Source organism: Hippoglossus hippoglossus, chromosome 12 (assembly GCF_009819705.1).
Source record: "Hippoglossus hippoglossus isolate fHipHip1 chromosome 12, fHipHip1.pri, whole genome shotgun sequence".
NCBI lineage: Eukaryota > Metazoa > Chordata > Actinopteri > Pleuronectiformes > Pleuronectidae > Hippoglossus > Hippoglossus hippoglossus.
This window is the reverse complement of record NC_047162.1, coordinates 113,571-137,084: the sequence shown is the minus strand read 5'-3', so window position 1 is coordinate 137,084 and position 23,514 is coordinate 113,571. Positions and strand designations below refer to the sequence as shown.

General features: G+C 40.7%; 1 protein-coding gene across 2 annotated transcripts in view; it reads left to right on the top strand.

The window, feature by feature from the left end:
* The window catches only part of ncapd3 (non-SMC condensin II complex, subunit D3), a 61,327-nt gene that overhangs the window by 28,690 nt on the left and 9,123 nt on the right, over positions 1-23,514 (top strand). For both annotated transcript variants that reach the window (XM_034602717.1, XM_034602716.1), the window contains exons 24-31: positions 9,927-10,006; positions 10,506-10,643; positions 10,809-10,942; positions 11,098-11,306; positions 14,556-14,666; positions 16,796-16,963; positions 18,286-18,398; positions 18,820-18,878. In XM_034602717.1, coding sequence (XP_034458608.1) covers positions 9,927-10,006; positions 10,506-10,643; positions 10,809-10,942; positions 11,098-11,306; positions 14,556-14,666; positions 16,796-16,963; positions 18,286-18,398; positions 18,820-18,878 — 1,012 coding nt within the window. The remainder of the gene's footprint in view (positions 1-9,926; positions 10,007-10,505; positions 10,644-10,808; positions 10,943-11,097; positions 11,307-14,555; positions 14,667-16,795; positions 16,964-18,285; positions 18,399-18,819; positions 18,879-23,514) is intronic.

Here is a 23,514-nt window from a genome sequence, read left to right as displayed (position 1 = left end):
CATTTACCATGATGCTGCTGCGTGCCTTATGAAGACACTGCTGGTGATTAGATGTCCTGATTGGCAATGAGTCTGTTTACTTTGATGTGCTGTACCGCCTCTACCAGTCTCTATAGGGATTTACGACTGTGAGCAGAACAGTTCCAATACCAGACTGTGATGCACCCTGTCAGCAAGCTCTAGATGGTGTACTGGTAAGAAACATTAGAGGATGCTGGCATTCATGCCACTGATGAGCTCAATTGACCATGGTGTCTTTGTGGAGGGACAAGGAGAGATTCTCAGTAATGTGTACTGGTAAGAAACATTAGAGGATGCTGGCATTCATGCCACTGATGAGCTCAATTGACCATGGTGTCTTTGTGGAGGGACAAGGAGAGATTCTCAGTAATGTGCACAGACTGCACAATAAGGAACCTGAAGCTACTTACCCTCTCAATCTTAGCATAATCTTTGTCCACCCCCTGCTATCTTTTGTAGTCCAGTCATCTCCATTGCTTTGCTGACATTGAGAGTGAGGTTGTTTGCCTTGCACCAGCTGCTCAGTGACGTCACCTCCTCTCTTTCGGCCATCTCCTCTTTGTCCGTGATGAGGCCCTTTTTATGGAGGTGTCTTGATCAAACCTGATGTACTTGGCAAAGAATTCATGGGTTAATAGAGAGTACAGGAGGGGTTGAGCACACAGCCCTGAGGTGCGCCTGTGTTGAGGATCAGCTGGGGGAGATGTGGCTGCCTATTCTCGCCACCTCGGGCTTGCCTGTGAGGACGTCATATTGAGCTGCAGATGGAGGTTTCCAGGCCACGATCAGTGAGGTTTGAGTTATGTTTTGTTGGAATAATGGTGTTAAACACTGAGCTATAAACAATGAATAGCGTTCTCACATATGTATTCCTTTTGTCCAGGTGTGTGAGTGCTGTGAGTTGTGAAGACGATGGCGTTGTCTGTGGACCTGTTCGGTCTGTAGGCAAACTGAAGACGTTGAAAGATAAGACTACAAAAATATTTGAATTTGAATTACTTGAGGACCCAACTTTCAGCCAATGCAAAGCTGTCATTTTCTTGTGCCTCTCTGAGCACCCATGGGTGTGTTGATCTTCAAATGGTGTATGGTCGCTCAAAAGTCAGTGGTGCAGTATTTCGCTCCGTTATTTAAGGGTTATTAACAAAATTGTATTATGCACTTACATAGGCAAAACACTTGCACACCAGTTTCCTCCACAGGGGAGCATTCTCTCTTACCTGGAAAATCTGACGTTGGCAATCAAAAAACTGCACACCAAATGAAAGATATCACAAGGAGAAGGTATAAAATCCAGCACATTCCATTCAAAATGTTCTTAAATGAGTCTCTCTTTCATTTGAACCAATATCTTTGAACCTAATATGCAAATAATTGCAAATTACCCATTCTTACTCCTCAACCCTCAACAAAGTCTTTCTCACATTTGTGGACCATGGGCAAGTCAAGATACAGTAGGTATTGATCTGATTCAACTTCTACTAGGTATTTGGTAGATAGATAATAAGAATTCTGGCTATATTTCCACTTCACCACTACATAAGGCCATTTTTTATTAAAAGTGTTATAAAGTGACATTCGGTCTAGCTGGCTACATGATGGCAGCATAGAAAGACAGGCTCCCGGCAGAAATAATTTAAAGTTGCCCACACAACTCTGTTTCTTATTGGAAATGCAGTAAGGCAAGAGTAGATACAGCAGTTGACGAAAATGCGGAAAAAAGGGAAGACAGATCATGCACAGAGCAAAGACCACGACTTTAAAAGGACGGACATCTGTCACAAGCAATGTTGAGGGCAAAATGCAACAGCTGGACTCCGACCTGAAACAGAACCGCGATGCCAACCTTGGGCAAATCTTAAAAGAGCTACGGGAATACAGAAATGATTCCAGTCAGCAACTGAAAAGCACTAGAGAGGATATCAGCAAAATCAACGAGAGTAGAGGAAACAGGATCAGATCTTCAGAAGTACTGAAGTACTACAAATGGAGGCTAAATGAACTCACCTGGAGGGGTGTTTACGATGAGACAATGTCAGACTACACCGACTAAAAGAAGTAGCTGAGGGAAATGCGACATTCGTGGAGAATTTGATTACGAAAGGGCTGGGGCTCCCTCCCTCCACAGTGCTAAATATCGAGGGAGCGCAAGCACGCGCTTGCCCCTAAACCTCAAACAGAAGCCCCCCAAGATCAATTGTCATGTTCTCAAGCTATAGGATGAAGAAGGATGTGTTGAGACGTGCCAGGCAGAAAAGGGGTTTTGATTACCAAGGAAAAGGAGTACATTTAGACCATGACTATGCTGCGGAGTTGATGAAGAAGTGGAGGCAGTATGCAGAAGCCAAAACATCAGATTCCAGATCCGTTCCCCTCCAGATTGAGGCTTTTCTACCATGATGGTATGATGACTTATAGTTCATCAGAGGTGGCCAAGGTGGATATGGTAGAGAGGGGTATACCGGTGACAGTCCTGAAAAATCAATCATCCCTTTTGGAGCAGATTTAACAGCTGACTTGGCAACCCAGTGAAAAGCGACGTGACCGAGATACAGGCTCTAATAGAGGTTACAAGGAACGGCTCCAGTCTTTCTGGTGGGAAGGGTAGGGACTCTCCCTCTGTACTCAACTCCAACGGAGTCAGGAGGCCTGACTATTGGAAGTCAAACTTACTATTAATGCTAGTGTTTTCTATTGTGTGACTGTGTAATTGGTTAAATATTACACTTGTTTTACTGTATTCTGTAGTGCTAGGGGTGTAAATGTGTTATCCAAAGGCGTGCAAGGGCTTAAAGCGTTTTTAAAAAACACAATGGAAAACAGCAAATCATCTTAGGTAGTCATCTATAATGTAAATGGTCTAGTGAAGTAAAGTTATAGATAAATTGAAGAGGGAAGGAATAGAGGTAGCTTTCTTCCGACACTCAAAATGAACTGGAACCTTGAAAACTTAAGAGATGGAGAATTAATCAATCTTCAACTTGTTGTAGTTAGGGCTCTAAGAGAGGAGTAGCAACCTTAGTTAGTATTAGAAGAGATTTGCATAGGGTGAACATTTTTAATATTGGGACCATTTGGTGGTGGTGGATCCTGATCGTGGACTATTATTTTCAACAAGACTGCTTGATATACAATAGGCCTACTCACATACTCTACCATTATTGACAATAACTCCTGAATTCATTAACTTTCCAGTATGTTACAAACTGTTTCTTCTAATCAGTGTTGTAAATACTGTTAAGTTTTTTTTCCCCCAGTTTTTCTGGTAGTTTTTCCTTACTCTTGTTGAGGGTGTCCACCTTTTTTAAGCCTTATGAGACAAATTATGATTTTTGAATCATAACCTTAATTATAAAGCACAATGGAAATAAATTGAGGAGAACGTAACTTGGGCAGTACCAGTTCAGGCTAGGTTAGGCAATAAAAGATTAAGCAAAAACTTAATGGATATAGATAACAAGTGGATCAATCTATCCCTAAAAATGTGGCTGAAATTGATAACCAAAGAAAGATATGTGATCTCGACATCATGCCAAACAAGTTGGATGTAACCTATAAAACATGGGCTAACCAGGGACTCTCTGCATACTGTACTTTTTACAATCAGATGACTGAGTGATTTCGAGAGGAGTACATGCGCTATTTTTTTATTTATTTAAATTTCTTCAAGTCTGTCAATATATTAATAATTCTATCACAGAGAGCAAAAAGGCATTTGAAAACAGATCTATCTATAAAGGACTTCAGGAGATTATAACAAAGAGGACTATCTACATTTAACAAAAATGGTAAAGGGAAGCCAACAACTGCATTCTGGGGGAAGTGTCTGCAAATTACTGCAAACAACTGCTCAACCTCATGGAGAGCCTTAGAATGGAAAACTCTTATAGCTGCCCAGAAGTCTCACCACTCAGGCTCCTCCAGCAGTTGGAGAAACTGTGGTTCTGTCGAAGCAAGTCACTACTATTTGTTCTGGGCCTGTCCAAATTTAAATTCCTTCTGGCATAAGATTCACTCAAAATTGGAGAATATTTTCAGAACAAAGATTACTTTCAATTGGGAAGAACTCCTTTCTCTTTGAATCTATGCCGTCAACTCCGAAAAATAATAAAACTAAATACCTATTTAGATTTCTAAGCATAGCTGCAAGAAAAGCAATCACAAGGAAATGGTTAAAGCCACATTCCAAATCATTGGAGGATTGATATGATATCATCTATGACATTTATTTAATGTAACAAATCACCTTTTCCATTAGGCTACAGGAAACCAAGTTTGAGGAAATTTGGGCAAGTGGGAAAGTTATTTCCCTGAAACACCCTTCTTTTGTTTAAATTGCTTTTGATGCACTAAAGCAGCCTTTCTCTAAGACTGGTCCGCAGACGAGTACCCCCTAGTGGTCCGCGAGTAAATTAGGTAAAATATCATACTTTAAATTCGGATTTACTGAAGATGACTTTCAGAGAGAAAGGTTTGATGGACTTTTGGGTCCACATCCATCATGAGCTAGCTGACTCTGCCCTGAAACTGCTAATGCTTTCCAACCACCTAACTGTGAAGTTGGATCTTTCACACTTGTTGGTCTGAAAACAACCAACGCAACCGGATTAATGTGGACCCTGATATGAGACCCAAACTCTAGTTTGGAGCCAGATATTGCAGCGCTGATGTCTCAGAGAAAGCACCTGCATTCTTCCCATTAAATTGGCAACAGAGACAATGATGAGTGAGTAGGCTAACTGTCATTTGATAACGCTGTAATTTGCAGTATACTGTTAACATAGGCCTGGTTTTTAGTTTTTTTTTATATTTGGGAAGTTTGGTGGTCCATCAAATTTTTTTTTATTGGCTAGTGGTCCTTGGTCTGAAAAAGATTGAGAACTATGTATGTGTGCATGTATGTATATTTTCTGTTTATAATTAGGGTTCGAGCCCAATCAAAGTTTTGTTTTGATCATACCATTCTCTCGTTCCTCAGCACCTGCAGACTGGGGGTGATAAGAACAGTGATGTTTAATAGTAAAACCAAGATATTGAGAAATTTCTGCCATGATTTGGTTGGCATATCCTATTCCATTGTCACTGCTGATCAACCTAGGAATTCCCCATCTAGGAATGATTTCTCTCAATAAGATCTTTGCAACCATTCCTGCATTCTGCTTTGAGGTAGGAAAGGCTTCAACCCACTTGCTGAACATGCATAAGGTCACCAGGCAATATTTCTTTCCTACTGATGGAGTTAATCCAATGAAACCCATCTTAAGATATTCAAATGGTATATTTGGTGGGGGGTGACCTTGTTTTGGAATTTGAATTGCACCAGCAGAGTTTTTTACTGCACAAATGACACATTGTTACCCTCTGGTTTACCAGCAGCTGTTTACAGCTGTGTACATTCCCCCTTTGTCCACGTGATGTCTTCCATGTGATAACTTAGCATAAGCGAGGAAGAGATCATGTGGCAAACATGGTTAAGCATTAGGACCAATCCAAACTGCATTTAAAAATATAGCACCTAAACGGGACCACAGGGCCCACACATTTTCCCCCCTGACTGGAATAGAAAAGAATGCATTCAACAGATCGACAACTGAAAAATGTGTAGAATTTGGTGGTATCAGAGATAAAATAGTGTGGATTTGCAACTTCTGGTGCACGGGCATGTACTGCAGTATTTACTGCTTGCAAATCTAGGACAAATCAACACTCGGGAGGTTAACCTACATCTCTGATTTTCTTTAAAGGAAATATTAGGGTGCACACTGGTGAGTCATCACATGGAGGGATTACACCCGCTTGCAGTAATGACTCAAAAAACAGTTTGATACCAACAGTGGTTTTTGTTTTTCATCAATACAACCTCAAAATTGTGTTAAGCCCACAATTCTGATTGGACCTCTGCCCATTCAGAAATGCTCTGTGGGTCTAGTCATGACAGAATACCTTTTTTCGTTTGCAGCACGGTACGCAAGTACTAGTGTTCTGAAAGGGATGCAGGCAGCCACTGGTAACCAGTGAAGGGAGCGGAGTAGTTTGAATGAATTTAGGTAGGTTAAAGAGCAGTCGAGCTGCTGCATTCTGGATGAGCTGCAGAGGTCGGATGGCACTAGCAGGTAGACCAGCCAGGAGGGAATTGCAATAGTCTAGGTGTCAGATGACCAGAGCCTGGACCAGAACCTTCTCCGCCTTCTGAGTGAGAAGGGGACGTATTCCCTTGATGTTGTGCAGCATGTATCTACAGGAACAGGCTGTTGCAGTAAGGGAGAGTTGACTGTCGTGTGTCACACCCAGGTTCCTAGCAGTCTGGGTGGGGGCTACCACGGAGTAGTCAAAGGTAATAGTCAGGTCACGGGTGGGAAAGCCTTTCCCTGGAAGGAAAAGTAGTGCGGTCTTGTCAAGGTTGATTTTCAGGTGGTGTGCAGACATCCACTGAGAGATACTAGAGGTTGTCCTGAGATAAACAAAGTTAACTGATGAAACTTTCTATATCCTTCAATATAAGTGTACATTGTGAAAACAAAGACTTCTTGTTTATCAACATGTGTGTTGAGCTATGTTTGTGTTACTTGTTTATCCGGTGTGTGTGGTGGTCTATTTCTGGGGTCCACCCTCTCTCCTCCATCCATCTGCCTCCCCTCTGGCTTGGACCTGTGAAAGCTGATAACATCGTCAGCAGGGCGTTATCAATCTTGTCCTAGCAACGTTACTCCTGCTGCTCATTCTTTCGCTGTATGGTGTCTTCAGCGTGTTCTGCATGGTGCAGGATGTCAGCCAGTGAGCAGGTCTTCCAAGTCACAGAGTTGATTTTGACGGCACTGGAGAGTTCGGGTCTTAACCTGCTTAAGAAGTGTTCTTTTAAGTGGACTTAATAGGGAGACAATGGGATGCTCCCATATTAGCTGGATGTGTGAGTCCAATGTGCAGGTCAAAGGAAGCTGAAATATCTGCAAGAATGCACTGACAGTCTCATTCACTTGTTTACCAGTCATCATGCTTCTTATCTGCATCTTACTGCCTGTTCATAAAGCTGTCTGCCCATTGGGTCAGGTCTGACGAGGCCACTGTGTCGAAAGCTGTCGTCAGGCGTTCCAGAAACGAACTGCATGACTCCTGTGGCTTCTGTGTCATGCTGGTGATAGTTGACAAGTTCAGTCTCAGAGGGAATTCGTCCCCCACTATGTCACAGCAAGTCAGCGTTATCTCTGGGTTTAAAGTCTGGGTTTTCCAGTTGAGCGGTCATTCTTGCAGGGGTAAACACGCTCTGAATCCTCTGATAGTCATTTGTGAGGGGCTTGTTTATCAGGCACAGGAACTGTAACAGATCAGCTTTCCATTTAGTGAGATTGTCCTTGGGGTTGCAGATGTAATTCATCGCCTCTGCCATGCCAGCATCTGACCAGGGTCTGAACACCACTATTTGGTCTTCTGCTCCCGCCACTTCCACAATGGGCATGGAGGTTACAGCTGCAGGAAAATACATTTTCTGGGCTTTTACTATCCGTAATTACTTGAGGGGGTCAGTAGGGACCCTCAAAGTATGAAAACAGTCACTCCACAGACTTTTTTACTCAGTCCATTCTAAGAAATATGTTATTGAAACGTCACGTTTCGTACTTCCTCCCCCGTATGAGTCATATGGGTTCGGACTCGTCTCTCAGCCGGTACCAGTCCAGCGCCCGAACCCTACACCCCCGCTCTCGGCCAACTCCTACACCACCACCCCTCCACACTAAGCAGACTTGTTGCTGAGCTAGCAGCTTGTTAGCTACCAAAGGCTAACCACAACAAACAACACTGAAGAAACACTGCAGCATGGAGGGATGCAAGGAAGAGAATGTGTCCGTGCACTTTCCTCCTAAGAATGTTACTGTTCAGAACAGCGGTTACGCTTTATGTCTTCTGACGTGTCTCTGTGCTCAGTACGGCGTAAAGTCTACGTTACTCGTTACTCCGTATTGAAACTCCATTGTGAAACTCCGTACTGTAACTCTGGACATTAATCCTACATTGGCCGACTGTCTTGCTAAAACTTGAACAAACATGAGGTTGGTGTAACTTACCGTTCAGAAACATCCTGTTGTAACCGACTGTGAATATGTGGCTGGTCTTCTATAGCGGTATCCAAACATAATGTGACTTTCAGCTTTGTTTACAGCCAGAGATCGTCAAATGCGCAAGAATGAGACCGGTGATGGGCCTTGTCGAGTGTCACTCAAAGTGCAGTCAGCCAATCAGAGGATGGGGGTCAAGAGGCAGGCTAAAATAGCCTGTTCTGTTTGCAGCTCCAGAGAGAGGCAGAAGAGAGGACATGGAAATACACATTGCAGCAGTTGTTTTTGACTTTAAACCACTGATATATCATTTTAGGGGGACCAATACCTCAAATTACATCCCAGAAAGGTGTAAAATATTGGGCTTTTAAGTTGGACAGAGTTGAAATCCGCTGTTGTTCTTTTGTCTCCCTCTCTTCCAATTTCTCCTTTAACTGTTCAAGTTGTCTTTTAGTTCAACTTTCTTTTTCTGGGAATAAATGTGGCAGAATTGGGGTCACGCCATCAGCACTCGTCTTTCCAGGCCTTTACTCATCTTTAGCTCTCTGTCCTACCGTGTTGCTTTCCCTCGTGACACTACACCCGATAATGTTGCATACAACAGTACTAGACATCACGACAAAGACTACTATGACACGTCTGTCAACAACCCAGTTATGTCCTACTGTGTTTTCTTTCCTTGTGCGACACTACACCCGATAGTGCTGCATACAACAGTAATGGATAACACAACAAAAATCCCGGTTGGGAGGTATTTTCCTGTACCATTAATCTTTTCTCTGACTTTGTTTGTGTTCAAATTCTCTTAAGTTTCCTAACCGTGTGCTTTCGCAATGCAGTCCATCTGGATTGGATCGGCAATCCGGGCTCCGCTGGACGACAGCTTCCCACCCGTGGGAGGAATTTCCCTATTGTATGTCCGTCCGACGGAGTCCAGATCACGCGTCTAATCCCATCCTCGTTGCCAAATTTGTGGTGGGAATTTTAATTTAATCCCCTGGTGAGGAATTGAATTAGTACACTGAATGATTAAATCAACATTCAACCGAGTTTCAAGGGAAACTACATATCAAAGTTACAGTGTTACTATTTTGCCAAATAGGGACAGAGTTCTTAAAGCCACGGCAGGGTCAAGAATCTGACAAATGGCTCTTATGCACAAGTCGAGAGCACCCAGCTGTCCTCAGTCCCATCACTACCGATCCTTGAACGCATCCCACGCCCTGCCAGACGGTGAAAAGGGTTGAGTGACCTCTCTTTCCTAAGTGTACAGCCACTGCGTAGAGCATAATGCTGATACAGGCTATTTTAACTGAACTCACTGAGCATATTCAGGTCAAACAGTTAGATCTAAAAGTTTCCCTTACAAATAGGACACGTACAGTACTCGAAGTTTACTTTTTGTTTGTTTGATTCACTCTACAGTTTATGAGATGCGTACTTAAACACATTGAAAAAAAGTCAAACATTTTGGGCACATGCAGTTCACCTGTCGCACACAAGAGACATAACGTGGCATGCATGGCCAGGAGATCAGGATTAAAGTAACTGAAGCCATCAGGATTCATGATCCGACATCAATTAATATAAAATTTGATCGTCAGTTTGTGTCAAGAGCGACACAGATACAAACAATCCTGCAGACAGGAGAGAAGTCAATCCCTGCTAACCCTGGCAGTTTAGCCTCTAATCTGTTATCATGGGCACCGAAATAGTTTTTTTTTTTTTTTTTTCTTCCTTAAAGGTTAATAAATGTGTGATGTTTCCAAAGTCAATGAATAATTGTGTTAAATAATTTTGATTTTTGCCATAGTCAAGCAGCCCTATTTGTAACCCTCTGTGTTCTTTTTCTAGGAGGACTTTGTGAAATGGAAGGGCTCCCTCTTCTTTCGTTTCATGGTGGTGCTGGTCGACCCAGTCCCTGTCATTTCCAGGTAAATCACACCCTGTACTGCCCGAAAGATCACTGAGTACATAATTTTACAATCTATAAACATCAGATAAAACTATGTTGAGCACAAGATACCCAGCTGTGATGAAAAGTTAAAAGTAAGGTGCTGTTGAGCTTCAGCATTCAATGCAGCCATGCTTGCGTGATGTATTGTATACTTTAAAGAACCCAACAAAAAAGCTGTAATACTACATGACAATGGCACTTATTTAAATTGGAGTATCTATTACATAATGGCAAAATCATATCAGTATTTATTTTGGATGTAGGTAATATTCCCAAGTGCAAAGGGACATTATATATCTAAATGTACCAGAAGAAGATCTTACACTGTGCTGCAAATCTGTTATTAAATGTTATGAGTGAATGCCCTGGTCACTGCACATTGCATGTGAACAAATAAACAGACTCATAGAGCTTGTATCAAATAAAGAAATTCCACAAGAATATCAAACTGAAGTGCCTGCTGTTTCCTGTCACAGTCTCTGTGAATACTGCCTGCTCCACCTGCTGTTGAAGAAGAACCCAGAAATGTTCAGCCAGCACTTCATTGAGTGTATTTTCTTCTTCAACTCCTACACCAAACACAAGTCTTACAACAAGTTCCCTCAAAGTGAGAGGTAACAAGCTGTAGGAAGTTCATGTTCATGTTTGTCTTTATTTCTGTGATATTTTAAAAAGATTGTACAATTAAGAAAAATGTATGTATTGTGTTACGATTCATGCAAGGGTTTGAAAAAGGAATTCAGTTTGTTTTGTTCATTCATCGCCTTATGTCTATGCAGTGAAAAGCTCAAGTTCTCCTTGAAAGGGGTTCAGTACCGTGAGAAGCGTTTTCAGATCTACCGCTTCCTGTTGGAGCACTTCACAGACGCCCAGCGCTTTCACATCACCAACAAGATCAGCCAGACTGTCTTAGGTGAGCATTGGTTTGGATTTGGAATATCAACCTAAGCCTCAAACTATTTGTACATAAGATCACAGAATTGTTAGGTCAAAATAGTTTCTGCTGTTGTGTATAACAAAATTGACTCTGGTTCTTCTTGTGAATTTCCTTTACCCTTTCTTGTCCAGCATGCTTTGTGGACAAAGAGCTACCTCTGGATGCAGATGGTGCTGAAATGTTATCCGAGACATTCAACATTTTGAGCCTGAAGGAGATGAAGCTGCAGGCCATATCTGCTCCAGCAGGTGTCATGGCAGGGGAGGAAACAGAGGAAGAGAACATGGCCACAATGGCTAAGGCAGTTGTACAGGCCGCTCAGAAGAAGGTGGTGTCCCAGGCAAGTAATTCTGGCAAAGTGACCTGAAAACGGATCTCAATTAAAATGATTGCATTCCCCTAGTCAGCAGCAAAAGTAATATGTTGCATAACTTGGTAGTTTACCTTTTATTTTCTGATCAACTTCATCAGTCTCTGTAAGATTTTTTTAAATGAAAATTATACACATCTTTTCTGTGTTTATACAGATAACACATTTAATTTTAAAATGCAGACAGCCAACATTTAAAATTCACAGACTATCCAGCAGTTTGCTTAGCCCTGGTGACTACACACTAGGGATGTGGATCTCTATCATTGCGGACTATGTAATACATATCTTGATGCATAAGAATATACATATGAGGCCACCACTAAGGTAATTTGAAATAATCCACCCCTACTGCGATGCAGTGTGATAAAACACAAAATCACCACTAGGAAATTTAACATGATTCCATGTGATAAAAAAAAATATATGATGCTTGGCAATTTAATGTCGGATGGTTTGTACGGTTTTATTTTAATTCAGTCCAATTTGATCTGTACAGGGCCAAATAAGACAGTTGAGTTAAAAAATATTTTATTAAAAAATCAATCAATCAATCACATTTTATTTGTATAGCCCATATTCACAAATCACAATTTGTCTCATAGGGCTTTAACAAGCTGTGATTTCCTCTGCCCTTAACCCTCAACAAGAGTTAAGAAAAAACTACAAAAAAACCACCTTTAACAGGGTAAAAAGAACATCGAAACCTCAGAGAGAGCCACATGTGAGGGATCCCTCTCCCAGGACGGACAGAAGTGCAATAGATTCCACATGTAAAGGAGAACATCAGAAAGATAAGGGTATTTTCTGCATTGATTAGAATAAGCACTTTGTATCATTATGGAAGGTCAATGAATTGTAATGGTAGAGTATCTGATTAGACATATTGTATATCAGGCAGTCTTGTTGTAATCATAGTCTATGGTCAGCAGCCACCACGGTCATGATCCACCATCACGATCGGATGACACCATAGTCCACAGTCATTGTACACTGCAGGATCCACCATCAGCTGCCACCCCAATCGTGGTCCACCACCACTATCAGATGCCAGCACGATACAGGATCCGCCATTATTATCACCATCAGCCAGCTAGATACAGGATCTGCCATTATAATCACGATCAGCCAGCACGATACAGAATCTGCAATACAGGATCCACCATTACGATCACAATATCTGATACGCGATCCACCATCGTAATCCACGATGCGGCCGCAGCCACGGCCCTGGATCTGCGGACGATAAAGCAAAGGGACTCCGGGGAAGAAGTCAAGTCAGTAACATGTATTGATGAGATATTAATTTCTTTGATGTAATAAGGAAGGAGAAGCTCGGAAGAGAAGCTCTGTTTGTCATGTGTCCCCCGACATTCTAGACCTATAGCAGCATAACTAAGAGCAGGTCTAAGACAAGCCTGGACCAGCTCTAACTATAAGCTTTGTCATAAAGGAAGGTTCCCTTCCGTGTGTGTGTGTGTGTGTGTGTGTGTGTGTGTGTGTGTGTGTGTGTGTGTGTGTGTGTGTGTGTGTGTGTGTGTGTGTGTGTGTGTGTGTGTGTGTGTGTGTGTGTGTGTGTGTGTGTGTGTGTGTGTGTGTGTGTGTGTGTGTGTGTGTGTGTCGCGTGTCGCGTATCAGATATTGTGATCGTAATGGTGGATCCTGTATTGCAGATTCTGTATCGTGCTGGCTGATCGTGATTATATATCCAAAACAATATGACTTTTGTTTTTATTATCATTCTAAAGGCGTAATCTAACTAGTTAATTTAAACAAAATACTCAATAAACAAATGTTTAACTATCAAACACGGAAGAAAACAGTAAATAGGTCCAACAATTACTGACTCAATATTATTATTCTGATATCTTATTGATATTATTAATAGGTTTATATAAATTCTCTTCTCTATCAAATTCCATTTATTCAGGTCTTAGAAAGGTCATAAAAAGCATACATTTTTACTTTAAAAATGGTGCAAGAACCCTGGTCCGCAGAAAGTCCAGAGGCTGTCGTTTGGAAAATTGCATTCACACATGTCTGAAAGCAGCTTTGGAAAGTATTTTGGGGGTTCTGAGGGAATTTTCCTAGCAAACCGATGCTGGGTTTTCGCCCTCATTTGCATTGATTGTTTGTGGATCCAGATACTGTAGGGCAGGGTCTTCAACTAAAATTGCAAGAGGTCCAGAAAGCAACCCTCCTCTCCTTCTGGGGTCCGGATAATAAGATGCGTACAAATACGGGTTCATGCTTTTTACCAGACTTAATCAGTTTAATTAACATTTTTATTGCACAAAGATGCTTTTTTAACAATTCACAAAAAATTCCACACAAACTGGCAAAAATACATTGCTTTTGCTGGACAAACATGAAACAGAGTGCTTCTTTCTATATGCTTCCTCTAGGAAACATAAGGACACACTCTGTAAATTTCCACTGCTATGCGGATGATACCCGATTATACCCATCAATAAAACCCGAACAGTGTAATCAATTAACTAAACTTCAAGCACGATTCAAGAACATAAAAACCAGGATGACCCACTATTTTCTCAAATTAAACTCAGATAAAACAGAGGTTCTAATACTTGGCCTTAAACACCTTAGGAATGCATTATCCAATGATATAGCTACACTAGATGACATTGACCTTGCTTCCAATGAAACAGTCAGGAATTTGGGAGTCATCTTTGATCCTGATTTGTCCTTGGATTCTCACTTAAAACTAATTAACTAGTTCTCTGTTACACGTGGCATCTATTGCATTTCCAAGGTTGTTCACGATTAACAAAGACTTATGTATATGTATTTTCAAAATGCCTGTCTCTCTTGAAAAGTTTCACATTTGATTTGTAGCATTTTGGTGGAGGGTGTAGTTCCTCCTCCTCCATAGTAATCTGTTAAACGCATAGACATGCCTTCAACTTGCATCTGATCTGCCACGGACATCACACTAGAGAGTTTAAAGGAGTAGTTGATCCAAAAATATATTGTACGTTTTGTTACAAAAATTAAGCTTATCTTAGTTATAATTTTGTATAAAAAAAATGTATTCTGTGCTCACATTACTCTTACAAGTTACAACCCAACATTCAGGTGGGTGGAATCAGTATTTGGTCACAGGTTTCCTGTGAGAAAGCCCCAACTGTTAAATACCATTATGAAATAGTCCCCAGCTTTAAGGTGAGCTCATTTCAGCTTTTGAACTTTGATCCACAGGTACAGAAGAAGGCCTTCATAGAGAACACAGTTCCTCTCATCATTAGCCTTAAGATTCTCCTGGAGCAGAAACGCTCTCCTGCCCTCAGAGACCTCATGACCTACTTGCAGGTGAGACCACACCATTGACATGTGGAGGATGTATGCCTGTTCTCCGTGTAGACATTTGAATCAAGTTTTTGTTGACATACGAGAATCAATTTTATTCTTACTTTTGTATATTACGTCTTCTGTGCATTTTGAGGCTGTAGCTGTTGCTGTTTTTGGGTTGTTGAAGAAATATCACCCCGGGTCCAATCTCAAAGTTTCTTGTCTTAAATTGGTTTTCCAGAATATGATGAGCCTGCTATATAGAACAGATCTGAGACAGCTGACTGACCCAGAGTGAAGGGCAGGGGGACAGTTATACCGTGGGAGAAGGGGATGATCAGCTTGTGTGCAAATTGTAGCTGTAATCAAAGGGTACAGACATTGTAATTCACATAACTTTAAAGGCAGAAGGCTGGGATGGGGGTTCCAGGGTAAGGAACACTGTTGGTTATGAGTTCATTATCAAGAAGGGAGAAAGAGGCATTGTTATTCACACAGGTACATGAAAACAGGGGTGCAGTTTCCAACATCAATCTGGATGTAACACAAATGTAGTTTCAGACAGTATTTAACAGGATGAGAGATTTCTCACTACCCTAAAATTATTTATTTTCTTCTGCAATGTATAAATACGATGGGGTTACTCTGCTATGCAGTATAGTACAGACTTGCCTCAGTAAGTTTAGTTTGCATTTCCAAACATTGTCTCTTATAACGATAGTCTGATGCCTACAGTCTTTTCTGCAGTGCTATAAGCATCTGTGCAGTTCACTGTACAACAGTGAGTTATTCAGAGGCCGGATTCACTTGATTGCCACAGGTTAGAGCTATATTCATAGAACAACAAAGTGCTGCTAATAGATGCACTGTATGAATGGGTGAATGTAAAACTGTACTGTAAAGAGCTTTGAGTGGTCATCAAGACTAGAAAAGCGCTATATAAATACAAAACCATTTACCATTTTTAGACATGAACTCTGGAAAGTGTCCTGACATTTTCCGGACATTGGCTTTTTACATATGAAAAGTGCAGCAGGAGTTAACCTGGGTCAGACGCTTTCACACCAACAGGAATATGTCCAGAACATTCAGGCGATGGGTGGTGCCAGGTGACACTGCTATAAAAATCCAAGTGAGAACACTTTATCATGATGATTTGGTTGACTGTCCAGCATCAGACAAAGTCAGCAATTCTCCAAGATGGAGGCGCAGCATTTGTTGTGTGTTGTGAGAAAAAGCGTGCCTGTTTGGTTGATGCAGGACTGTTTTACCATGATCTTTGGTGGCAATCATCAGTTTTAATTACATTTTAAATTTCACATGGTAGCACTAACCATTGTGAATTTCCCCATGGTTAACTGTGAAACCGGTAGCTGTTTCATCCCTTATCACCTGTAAGGGCTCTCGTCTCCAGTAAAATACTCCCTCACTGGAGACACTACAGGAGAGTAGATGTTAAAACTCTGATCTCAACCCTTCTGCCTCACATTGGGCACATAGTAGAAGTTGAGGGTTAACAATTGTTGAAAAATTACAAAATGAGATGTAGTTTCACAGATATTGATTAAACAGAAATTAGGAGTCATTTAAGAAAGTCCTAATTGGAATGTTCCATAATATTTAGTCACCGTTGAGAGGTTAGATGGAAAAAACTGTTTTATTGAGTTTAGCCTGGGTTTTAGGTGTCATTGCTTGTTGATTTCATGTGACCAGGTCCATTCAACTTCTCCTCAGCGTTAGCCAAACTGTATACCTCTTGTTTTGTTCAAAGTAGTTTGTTTGGAAGGGGAACACATCTCCTGTTTAATTTATTGCCCCAAATGGTGGTTTTGGTGTGAGAAAGATAGGCATGTTGAATGATTTGCAAGTCCCAGTTCATTGCATCTTGGGTTCTGGCTCTGTAATGGCTTTTAGCTGAAAACAGACTAGGCAAGTTTAACACACACTGAACTTCTACAGCCTTAAATCTAAATTTACTTCTGCAGGATTTGACTGTAACTCTACTTGTGTGGTAATAGGCCCTATCCCTGCTTTTTCAGCAAGTGATCAGGTTGAGAGTGGAGTCAAAAAAAGAGTTATAGATGACTTGGAGGTAAAGACACTATGTGTGACACTACTCTATGTATTTAATGATGCTGTTTTCTCATCAGGTGACTATGCAGGACTACCGTAATGAGGTGACAGAGTTTTTCTCTGGTGACGAACAGCTGATGGCTGAGCTGGAGTTTGCTCTGAGGACAGCTGAGAAGGAGAGAGAAATGGAAGAACAGATGGACACCTGCACCCTGACAGGAGATGGTAAAACTCCCACTGCACAGGTCAGGATACTCTGAAATCGTTTAAGCTGATTTGTCATGTATGTATGTATGTATGTATGTATGTCATGAGGAGTTTAAAAAATATTTGGGTTTAGTATGAAATTATGGTGGTAAAAAGTAGAATATGGCGGGTCGCCACAGTGTATATCGGGGGTTGGGAACTTCCGGCCTTCGAGCCATATAGATATGGGGCCATATGGATGGGGTGAGTTTTATCGGCATTATATCGACATGTCTTAAATTTCTATCTAGGAAAAATTATATCGTGATAATTATCGATATGGTTTTATCGCCCAGCCCTATGCACAGTGGAAAAAGTCGGAAGTGCAGTCCAGAATTGGTGCGCTTAGTCTAAAGGGAGCAGTGCTCTTTATATAGTCTTACTGCTGCAGGCAGGAACGACCTGCGATACTGCTTCTTCAGACACTTTGGGTGGATCAGTCTGTCGCTGAAGGAGCTGCTCAGTGCTGTGTTGGTTTCCTGCAGGGGGTGGAATTTGTTGTCCATCAGAGATGACGGCTTCCCCATCCTCCTCTGTCCCAATATCTCCACTGGGTCAAGGGGATATCCCAGCACCGAGCTGGCCCATCACTCACATGCTGTCAGCACAGCCATCAGGGGAAATTTGGGGTTCAGTATCTTGCCCAAGGACACTTCAGTAGTGTTGGTGTTTATTGTTAAAGTGCAAACTGAGCGCACACCAGCAGGGGTATAGGGTACTGCAAGACTCTCCAGCACAGTACAAGGATACTAAGTCCAATGTGTGTCCTCCCTAATCCTGAAGCAGTTGCAGTAATAATTTTGTAGCAGTTGGTTTCAGAATAAAGTGCAGAATTCCTGATATTTTCATAATTTTATGTAATCTTACTTTCATTAAAGAAATTAATGTCATTAAATTGTAATTTTTTTTAATAACTAGAAACTAATTTCCTGCTAAAAAAGCTGAGCTGCTGAATTGCTTTCCTGAATCAAGCTGAAAATCTATTATGGTAAAAAGTAGAGGCCAATATCTAAAGAATGTGATATCACACAAAATCCAAAGTTTGCAGAAAATTCTCAATATTTCTAAAAGAACGAGGAGTTGAAAGGAGAAAAATGGTAGCAGGAATGACCTATATCAGCTTAATGTTTTGATGTTTGAATAGTTTAAGTTGGTTCAATTATGCAAGGAGTTGTTGGGGGACCGAAGCCCACAAAATTAGCGAAAAGGAAAACAGGTGTGACACTCTGCAATTCACATTAATAACATGAACACAGACAGTGTCTCTGAGTTACCCATTAGCAGTCAAGGTGTCATAATGGTTCTGGTTTTTTTTTCTCAGGTTTCTGTTCAGGACTCTCCAATCAGGTGCAGGCCCCTTCTCTCAGTTAGCTGTGCCACCCCACAACCACCACGTCCCAGTTGTCTGTCTCTGGGACAGTCACAAACTGTCAGGTAAGCTTCAATCACAGACTCTTGCAAGACATCCAATGTCTTCAATTGTACAATCTGACCCATTAACATATAAAAAAAATAATCTGAATTGATTATACTGCTGTAATGTTCAGCATTGAAGGAAAGTAAATTAAAATACTTAATTTTCGGGGAATTTTGGGGCCTCCATTAGCAGGCAGGCAGATCACCTGGCAACATTTCCACAGGCCATGGGCTTTGTCTGGTGTCTTTTACTTGTTAAACCTGTGGCAGAGAATACCAGCTCATATGGTACTGATGTCCATGGGCTGTTTTATCTGTTGAATGGTCAAATCTACCTATTGTTGCTGTCAGTTAAGGGTGAAATAGTTTTTTCTGGTTTGCCTTTATTTTTGCATAGTTTATCAGTCAGAAAACCTGTGTGTCTGTGTGTCTGTGTCAGACGTACCAACAGATCCAGGCAGGAGGAGCCTGTCAAGTTAATCACTCTGGAAGGAACAGGTATGACACACTGGATGTTGAAACTATCATTATACTAGTGTAAGGATGTTTGATGGTGACCAAAATACATTTATTTTGAAGGATATGTATAAATGTTGGCAAATACAATAGACTCTATACAAGAATACACGTAAACTCCAGATCTTAAAAGTGAAACTAATGCGGAAGTCCTTTATCGTGCACATCACAGAGAGCCAACAATTTTTCCCCACAAGTCCTTATAGTGTCATAAGCTATATTTACTCCTTCTAATCTGTTGGTCCATATGAAATTAGTTACTAACTAGAAGAGACCTCAGCCAAGGCCCAACAGTTAAACCGCATTTAAATTCACTAGATCCATTTTGTTTTTGGGATCTTCCCCAGATTGCAGACACTAAAAGATATCAGTCCCCTAAACATGCCAGTGTTTTGTTTTTTTCCTTAATGTCCACTTATTATTTATGAATCATTTCCTGATGTGACATGTTGGTATAGGAGAAACAGTATTTCTATTTGGATTGAAAACAATCCATACACAGAACTAAGTACATTTTTCAATGACTACAGTATACTTGTCTCGTTTACATTTTGCCTTATAATGAATCAAACAGGATACTTTGGGTATTTGTGTTTTTATTGTGGCCCGAACACCAAGGTTTTTGTTGAGATTATTATAGCTACAAAAACTCTATTGGAATCGAAATTTACTTTTTCCTAGAGAAATCAAATTGGTCACAGGTGTATCATGCACACAAAAATTCTCTTACCACTCTTTGCCACAACCAATAGGAAGTCGGTCATTTTGGATTAAACATGCAAATTTGCCGTGATTTTGGCGTTATCACACGTGCTACAAAATCCAAGTCCTTCTACAGATTTCATACAATCGACCTAAATTTGGCATCTGTAATGTTAGGGATTTTTCGATTCGCCAGAAAACAGGAATTGGTTATCATGTCCACATATATTGAATTCTAATTGGAGAGGTTTAGGTAAGGAGTCTTCAGAAAGTTTTGCAACGCAAAAGAGAAGAAAAGTTGATCCTGTGGTGTTTTCCTTTCCAAATAAATGTCCTACATAATGAATCGAGATCCTTAAGAAAATGAGAAGGGGGAGAGAGAGGGATCGTAGAAAATAAGAAATTTATTTGTGGAAGTATACTCATTTTTGACAGAAACTCGTTTTCCAAAAGAGACCAACTTTTATATTCTGGCTTGACCTAAGTAAGTGCAGAATTGAATTGGATACTGTACAGTCGACCCGGAGGTCGGTTGGTATACATGTTGTATTGCAGATATCTCCAAAACTGAGTTTTATATAATGTAAAGATAGTCTTTTCCATCCATTCCTTCAAAATAACATCTTTTTTATTTTTTTTATTAATTCTAAAAAATCTATTAATTAATTTGGATTCAGCCAAATACTTAAGGTGCTATTTATATAAGGATCACTATCTATCAGCCATCCATTTTTTTTCCATACAGTCTGAAGACGGATTCGAATTAGAGTCCACCCAAGTTTAGATAATTTAGTGGATAAGCAGTGTAATAAAAGGAGAGGAGCTGATGCGCACTGCTCTTTAGTGTACCATGGTGGTGCTCTCTCAGGTGGCAGCGCCCAATGGGCCACATGTCTCAGGCTAAATGCTTGATAATAGAAGTTTAGGAAGCCCTAAGTCGCCTTTTATAACTGACTGCTGCAGTTTCCCCATAATGATACCTAGCCGCTTCCCATTCCAAAGAAATTCCTAAATATACAATCAAATCTCTTAAAATATTGCAACAGAATTTCTAATGGGAGAAAAGGAAGCAGGTAGTTAATCTTTGAGATGCAGTTCATTTGGATTACAATTCAATTTAGGGGGGAACATAATGCCAAAAGCTTTAAGGCCCAATCCCATTTCACCCCTTCTCCTTGCCCCTACCCGTTGTTTTTTTTGACGGCTATCTTACCCCTTGTATTGGAGTTACAACGGTTAGTGGTGGAAATCTTCCCCTACGAATTGGGACAGCACTTCAAGAAGGCGTTACATCATCAGTACTCGTAGCGAAAATCCGACACGTCATCAGTAGTCGTCGATGTAAACAGACTCAACAAAAAGTTTTGCCGGGGATGTCATTGTAATAACATTGTTGAGATCTTAAATAAACCAATGCTATTGCTTGAAGTTACTAAAGTGACAAACCTATAATATACTAATAACATCTATGCTAATGCAGGTGAATCAATGACATTTGCCATTCATCCACTGGAAATTGAAAAGCTATTTCACGTATAAATCTAAAGCACACAGCTTCAGGCTACTAGCAGTGGTCTGTAGGCAACCCTGTCAGGATGCTTTGTTATTAGAGGTGCAGTTAAGTTCAATAAAATCGCTGCTATATGCTGGTTAAATCAATTGCGGCGTATATCTTTAAAGAGGGGGTGCGACATGTAATTATATGAAAATACAGGAGTATCATTCAATATCGATTTTCTTAAAGTTGTTGTGAAAAAAGGACCATAATACATTAAAACAATAACTAATATATTACAATTATATATATTTGATTAATGGAGAAATACTACATTTGTGGGTCTCCCATCCTGCAGGTGATTCGCAAGGCATTCTAGGAAATTTTCTTAGCAGTTTAGGAGTAGCAAAAGTTCAGGTTTAATGGACGAGCAGGGGTCAAAACCAGGCAGACAGTCAAAGTGGGAAAACTAATCCAATAGGGAGCAGGCAAAAGGGAATCCAGGGTCCAAGAAGGCAGGTCAGAACAAGAATAATAAATAACGCTGGATAGCTAGGAATACACACTAGACAATCTGGCACAGAACACAGGAAATGGGCCGGTATATATACCCAGTGACTGATGACTGATGGAAAGCAGGTGAGTCTGGGGTCGGGCAGGTCAGGTAATTGGAATCCGTGGGAAGAGGAGATTCAGAGCAGGGGGGAGTGGCTGAGTTCTGAAACGACATGAGAGTTAGTATATGGCAAACAAGATAACAGAAAATGAAAATTGTGAGCTGACTGAAGTTGTGACAGATATAGCCATTGCATGTCACCCCGGGACAATTTTCATCGCACCTAATTGCAGCTGCCAGGGGCTCCATTACCAGGCAGAACAATAGGGGGCTAAGTGGTGATCCATGACGCGTGCCCCTTTCCAATTAAAGATATCCAGATGTGTAACCATTTGTTTGTCCTGCAGCTTCTGGCCGATTTATATAGTAGATGTACCCACTTGATAAATATTTTGTATACTTTTTCGACATCAAGGGAAACTGCAGCAATAGTTGTACTTGTATTAGAGACTGCCCACATGATATGAAGCTTCTGATATTCTCTCCTAAAATGCAATTACAAATGAAACCCACCAGATCCTCATGTATCAGAGAGGTCTGTACCTTCTCTAACCTATTTGCCAGGACTTTTGACAGGATCTTGGTATTTAGTGGAATAAGGGAGATTGTTCGATAGCTCTTGCAGTCATTGGGATCTTTGGTTTTTTTTTTTAAAGGATAATTGTGATTAATGCTAAAGTTGGTGGCAGCTAAAGTACAAAATTCAGCTGTAACGCCATCTGGCCCAGGAGCTTTCCCATTCAGAAGTCCCTTAACACTGACAATTTCTTATTGCGTGGTCAAGTCCTCGCTGTGTATAAGTCAATGTTGAGCTCTATTAACATATTTTTAATATCTGCAGATTTGGTTTTAACATCACCCACCTCAGATCTAATGGCTGAAATAAGGGATGATAGCTCTCTCTGTTTTAAGCTGTTATCCAATAATTTGCCATCTTAATCAATCAAATTTTATTTGCATATCCCATATTCACAAATCACTATTTGTCTCATAGGGCTTAGCAAGGTTTGACATCCTCTGTCCTTAACCCTCAACATGAGTAAGGAAAAAAAAACTTATTAATGGGGGAAAAAACTAGGAAACCTTAGAGAGAGCCACATGTGAGGGATCCCTCTCCAAGGACTTATAGAAGTGCAATAGATGCCCCGTGTAACTGAACGCATCAACAAAATTACTGTATTTCCAGCATTGATTAGAAGAAACAGTTTGCAACATAATGCTGTGTCAATGTTTAAAGTAAACTAATTCTGTACCTGGTAATCCCAGGCTTGACCCTACTTAACTAGCCCGATACATGATATTTTTGTCTCAGTCTAAGAAGAGAATACTATACCTTTATGTAAATAAACTCCAATTATAATCATATTTAAGTTGTGTTAGAACCTTAAAACCCGTCATATTGAAGTTCCTTTTTAAGACTATCAAGGCCATCCTTATTTTCTCTTAAAATCAGTTTTTTCTTGTGAGCACAGTTTGCATTGAATAACAAAGCCTCTCAGCACTGCTTTGAGAGCTTCCCAAGTAGTTCCAGCAGAAGATGTTGTGGGTTAATTTGTTTCTATAAATAGTTTAATTTGTCTTCTCAGGGCCTCCTTAAACTCAGATTCCTGTAAAAGAGATTAATCAAATCTCCATCTAGGCACATTGAAAAAGGAGCTCTAGTCTTACCAAGGCATAGTCTGACACTAATATGCAGCCAATGGAACAGGTGGCCACTGACATTAGGAGGCTTTTGGAAATTAGGAAAAAACCCTAATTGAGAATGTTATGCGTGTGCTGGGAAAAAAGTATAATTTCTACCTTTT